Source organism: Aristolochia californica, unplaced genomic scaffold, assembly GCF_029961685.1.
Source record: "Aristolochia californica isolate CCGP_79_NKW_82.1479 unplaced genomic scaffold, dmAriCali1.0.hap1 SCAF_4, whole genome shotgun sequence".
NCBI classification, from domain to species: Eukaryota; Viridiplantae; Streptophyta; class Magnoliopsida; order Piperales; family Aristolochiaceae; genus Aristolochia; species Aristolochia californica.
The window spans coordinates 34,583,446-34,589,402 of record NW_027182103.1 but is presented as its reverse complement, the minus strand read 5'-3'; the positions used below and the strand labels follow the sequence as shown (position 1 = coordinate 34,589,402).

The 5,957-nt window shown below is 35.5% G+C and overlaps 1 protein-coding gene across 1 annotated transcript; it reads left to right on the top strand.

The window, feature by feature from the left end:
* Positions 1 to 4,495: 4,495 nt before the first annotated feature.
* On the top strand, positions 4,496 to 4,903 carry LOC137963267 (agamous-like MADS-box protein AGL80). Its single transcript, XM_068810419.1, has one exon. It carries the CDS (start codon positions 4,496 to 4,498, stop codon positions 4,901 to 4,903), a length of 408 nt encoding a protein of 135 aa, XP_068666520.1.
* Positions 4,904 to 5,957: the final 1,054 nt, after the last annotated feature.

Below are 5,957 nucleotides of genomic sequence, written 5' to 3'. Positions count from 1 at the left end.
ACTGCTGGCTCGTGCTAATTTTTCCTGGAACAATTTTTGATATTGCTCCAAGGCCCCAGTTTGGCATAGTAAAACCAAATCTCCCAAAGGGTTACTGTAAGCCGGAGGACCAAAACGGAGAGAACACAGTCGCTTAAATTCATCCCAGTCTACCACCTCGCTATCAACCTCAACTAGTTGGTACCAAAGTTGTGCTTCCCCTAGTAAGTGGAAAACAGCTACGTTGACTCGGTCATAGGTTGGGACTCGCTGATGGCTAAAATTTTTTTTGCATCGATACAACCATATCAAAGGGTCTTCTGACCCATTATAAGTAGGGAATTCCATTTTAGTATACCTCAGAATAGTGCCTCCCCCCTGGTAGAAGTGTCCCCCCAAAATGAGGGGTCCTTGCTGTCTCGAGAAACTCGTGCTCCTCGAAAATTCATCTCCCCCTCTATTATACGAATGGTCCCCTCCTCTCTGATCTGGAATGAGGGGTACAGTGCCTCCCCCCTGGTTGAAGTGTCCCCCCAGAATGAAGGGTCCTTGCTGACCCGAGAAACTCGTGTGTCTAGTAAACTCATCTCCCCCTCTGATCTGCGAATGGTCTCCCGGAATTGGGTTTTTGCCAGTGCTCAGACCAATCTCCATGTTATCCATCCTTCCTTTCAAGGTTTCCAAACTGAGAGTAAACTTTTCCTTCAATGCAGCAAATTTCTTGCCAGTAGTTAGACCATTCTCCATGTTGTTCATCCTTCCCTTCAAGGTCTCCATATCGATATCAATTTTTGAGAACCTCTCTAGGACGGTATCAAATTTTCTTTCAAGCAATTCAAAGTATTCATTGGTGCTTCTCTCTGCCGGGTTACCCTGCTTGGATACCAAGTTGTTATGGTCCCTCGCCATGGATCTAGTAACTCGGCGAAACACTGATGAATCCAGCACGCACACGGGTTTACTCACCGTAAAGAACCAAGAATTTCGTCTCCAACCACTCTAAGTTGGAAACAGAATTCTTTTTCTCTCACAAATGAGTTCAGACACTATTCACGCACAGGTAAACCACTATTCACGCAGGTAATTTAATAATAAAACTCCAACCTTATGAACTTAGGAAAATCAATCTCAATTTACCTTTTTTAACTTAGCTAAATCGTATCCCCTGTTTTTGCCGTGAAAGACCATGTTTCGCCGTGAAGGAAGAAGAGTTCTTCTTCCCAGACATGGTTCGATTCTCTTCCTTCATCTTCTGTCCTCGGTTCTGTGAATGAAGCAAGCCTCTTACCGTTACGATGAAGCAGCAATTCCTCCGCCCTCGCCATGGCTGAAGAAAGGGTTCACGCATCCCTTCTTCCTCCTTAGTTCTATGAAACACCAGGTCTCTCTCCACCCCGTCAGGTAGAGATTTCAGATTATCTTCCCTTCTCAACCACCCCAACCCACTCACACAAGCTCTAACGCCGAAGGAAAGGTTCACGCCCAAAATCCCAGAAGAGGGAGCTTGAGGAGAACCTAGATTAACCTAATGTACTCTAGTTTAAATTAAATCCGAACTTAGGTTTTATTTCTCCATTCTTACCCCTTAAATAGGGTAATTAACATCAACATAGGTTAGGATTAAAAAACCCAATTCTACCCCTACCTTTAAGCCTTATTACAAATCAATAAAATTCGAAATTAAAAGCAACATAAATAATAAAAGTAAAGTAGATGACTCAGTATTATTGAGTCCATAACAGAGTGCTCCTTAGTCGTCCAAGCGGTAGAACATACATTCACGTATGAAGCCATAATCGTAGTATTTGAGATAGACAAAACCGAAGTCAATAGATTTGGCAGTGAAAGAAGCTAACTTTCTTGATAAGATTCTGACATTTCCTTAAAATACACACTTGAGCCGTGATTTCTTGGGTAGACGTGAAAGAATTTCTAGTGAGATGTCTTCAGGCAAGCTATCCTCCATTAAAACAATATTAGAGTAGTAGGTCGATCCCCAAGATGCAAGAATAGAGCAAGATCCCACAACAAGAATTGAAGACGTAGACTGAAGGAAGATGGTATGATCCGGCAATGCAACAAGATAGAAGAGAGCAAGTCCTACCTCACTTATATATATAAACCGAAGAGGCTACCTCTTCTAGTATGATTTGGAATCCTGGTTTCGCTAGAGTTTCCTTTTACGTAATACTTGCTAAACATGGAGCTCTACTTTCCTTCCATGATATTTCGCTGACTGGAGATTTCACAGTTGATAGTTTTTAAGTAATGATGTAGTACTAGCGCCAATATTTTGAATTTTGTCATCTATAGAAGCAGCATGTTGTGCTATGGAGAAAAGTAAAAGGATCGCTTGAAAAAAGTTTAGAATTATGCAATTGAAACATAAATCTTAATAACTAAAGTTATATTTTAATCCTCAACATTCAAATGAAGAAATTCATTAAATATTACTTTGAATTGTTGTTGCTTTAATTTTTTTATGTAATTATTAGATAGATTAATTAAATATTACTTTATAGGTGGGGTACCATTGCACAAAAGCAAAATTTTCTCACAAAAATTATTGAAGGATTTTGTTGTTGTCCAATCTAATTACACCCAATTAGCAACTCGTGTAATAAGAAGGATTTTGTGGAAAATTATTATTATATTTATTATATTTCAAGGAATTGTACCCGAATATTGGATTTAAAATTTTTATTTATCTGAATAATGAATTTTTAAAATTACTTCCCAAATTATCTGATTTCAACCTTTGGAATCCTCATAGGATCAGTCAACTTCCCACGTTAGTAAAAAAACTAAAGAAGAAAAGCTTAAAGGAAAACTACACAAATAATAAAATTTAAAATACAAAAGGGAAAATAAGGAAAAAAAAGATAATAATAAAAAAATGAACTTAGAGAAAAATAATAATGGGAGAAAAATTAATTAGTCATTAAAATAAAAAATAAAAAATAAAATAAAAAATTAATTGAATCAATTTATAGTCAAATAATTATTTAATTATATAAATATATTAATTAGTTAATTAAGTAAGTCATGCATGTTTGATTAAATAGTTGATTAGTTATATAATTAAATATGTCAATTGGCTACCACAAATCATCATGTAATTGATTATTTTCTTACCATATCAGTAATTATTCAATCAGTAAATGTATTAAATACAAATTAATCAACTAGTATTAGTTGCAGTCAAATAGTAAATTATTCTGGCTCTTCATACCAACTCCATTGGAATGTGTTCAATTTTATATTTAAAATGAGTTCAATTAATTAAATAATTAAGTAATTACTACCTATTCAATTAAATAATTGCTTAATTATTACATTAAATAGGTCAATTGGCCAATTTACTACCACAAATCATGGGTTTTTAATTATTTTCTTACCTAATCAATAATTATTTAATTATTAAATATATTATTTTAATTAACTAGTATTAGCAATCATCAAATAGTATGTCATTGTGGTTCTTACAGACTCCATTAATCCTACAAACCAAGTTAATTAGTTAGTTATGTAATAAGAATATGTTCACTTAATTAGATGATTAAGTAATTACTACCTATTCAATTAAATAATTGATTAGTTATTACATTAAATAAGTCAATTGTTTTGTTAATTAACACAAATAATCAAGTAATTATTTAATTAATAAATGCATTAATTACCAATTAATTAACTAGTATTAGCTACCATCGATTAGTATGTCATTCTGGTTCTTCGCATCGACTCCAATAATCCTACTAAATAAATTAATTGAATCAATTAATTAGTTAATTATATCACTAAAATGTGTTTAATTAATAAGATAAGTAAGTTATTACTACTCGTTCTATTAAATAATTGATTAGTTATTACATTAAATAGGTCACTTGGCCGATTAATTAGCACAAATCATCGGGTATTTAATTATTTCTTACTTAATTAGTAATTAATTGATTAGAAAATACATAACGTCATTAATTAATTGCTATTATCTATGATAAAAATAGTTATGCATTACATTAAATGGGTTATTTAATTAATCCCGACTCAACCCTTGTCCCAAGCGTGGGTGTGGATGTAGGTGAAGTTCATCACTAACCCCTACATTGAGTGGAGAAAGGAGGTCACTTACTAAGGCTAAAATGAGAATATTTGGAAAAATTACCATTGTAGTTTGTATAAAAGTTCATTGTTGTGAAAATTTTCATTGAACAATTGCCATTGTTTCTCACTATTGAGGGGGCGAAGGACACCTAAACGGGCACATATAATAACATTTTGAAAATATTTTTGGCGGGAAAAAGGTTAGTCACTTGGGCGGTCGACCCGAATAGCAGGTCACCTCACCGTTGGCAAACTGCGTGTCCTCTTCCGTGAGTTGCGTTGCGTCTTGCGAGAGGGTGGAAACCGGAAAGTGGAAAGGTATAGAAAAGCCAACATTTTACTGGCACTCACTCCTGCTTCTTCCTCGCTCTTATCACAGTTTCCTCAAATTTCTTTTCGATTTCGCACAGTTGCCATGGTCAGATCTAAACTCGAGATGAAGTTCATCGGCGACGAAAGGACTCGCTGCAAGGTTTTCAAGAAGCGAGTCGAAGGGGTGAAGAAGAAGGGCCATCAATTGTCTCTGCTTTGCGGGATTGACGTCTTCTTCTTGTGTTCTCCTCCCGAAAGCGAGAAAGAATTCTCTCCTCATTCCTGGCCTCCAAATAAGGCTGAACTTCTTCGCATCCTCACAAGGTACCGTAATCGAAGCAATGAAGAAATACGTAAGCATCCAACCACTTTAAGCGCCAAACTCGTGGAAAGAATCTCTGCGGAATTTGTCTTACAAGATTTCTGGCAAAAGGGAAGAAGCGAAACAGAGATTGGAATTTCCCAAGGGAATGGGACTGGTGTGCGAAGGAGCATCAGACAGAAAAATTGAGACGCAACCCACAGTTGATCACTCGCATAATCTGTGGCTCGTCAGTGAGATGGAGCCTCAACGAAGCATTCTTACATGAATCCGTTTCAGCAGTCTCAGACGGGGCTTGGTCTTCCTTCCGAAGAATTTTCTCAGTGGCTCCTATCCACATGCGATTAATTTGTCCCTTTCCAAAGGTGGATAAGAGCAGGGGTTATCCCCAAAATTTGCACTCATAGGACAGGTTTTACAGAAATTTTGTTAAGTAAAGGTTTTATAGAAGAATTCTAAGTTCTGTAAGTATAGCTTATTGGTTCATGATGTACAGTTGGCTAATGTATTGTTAACTCTTTCATATGTGAAATTCAATTGGATGCCACATCTCGTAGATCTTTTATTTATATATATATTGATTTTTCTGGATGTTTTCCCATTTATTAAAAAATATCAATTAGACATTGTAGTTCTTGTTGCACATGTGGTCTTCGTCTTCAAGATCAAATAATAGGTCTCTATGTTTCTGTTTTTAATGAAAGTGTACTGGTTGACTACTTGGCTTCCATGAAATAATGTTGATCTTTTATATGTGGGTGCATGACTGTAGGGAACTGCCTTCCATGGCCCACCTCTTTGCTCTTGTTATCTCTCATGATCTGATTTGATTGCCAGATATGTAAATAAATTTCTTAGTACTTCAATAGTAAGCGACTGGACTAATTACCGATTAAAGGGAATTTATCTACCATTAGAAAGAAAAATTTGATAACAATAATACAATTTTTCTGTCATTTATGTTTTACTGCAGTGACAAATAGCCATATTCTTATACTCGGTCATGAATCACTCTAAATCCGACAAAAGGACAAAAGAGCTTGCATACATATATTCAAGAAGATTCTTATTAATCTATTTCCCATGCTAATCAGGTCATTAATACATGTCTTATTATTTACCCTTTTCACTGGAAAACTAGAAACAATAACTTCCCTCTTTAATAATACTTGCATGGGGGAAGCAGATACCTATAGAGGGCACAAGAATTGACATGCAAATTACAACATGCTAGACATTGTAG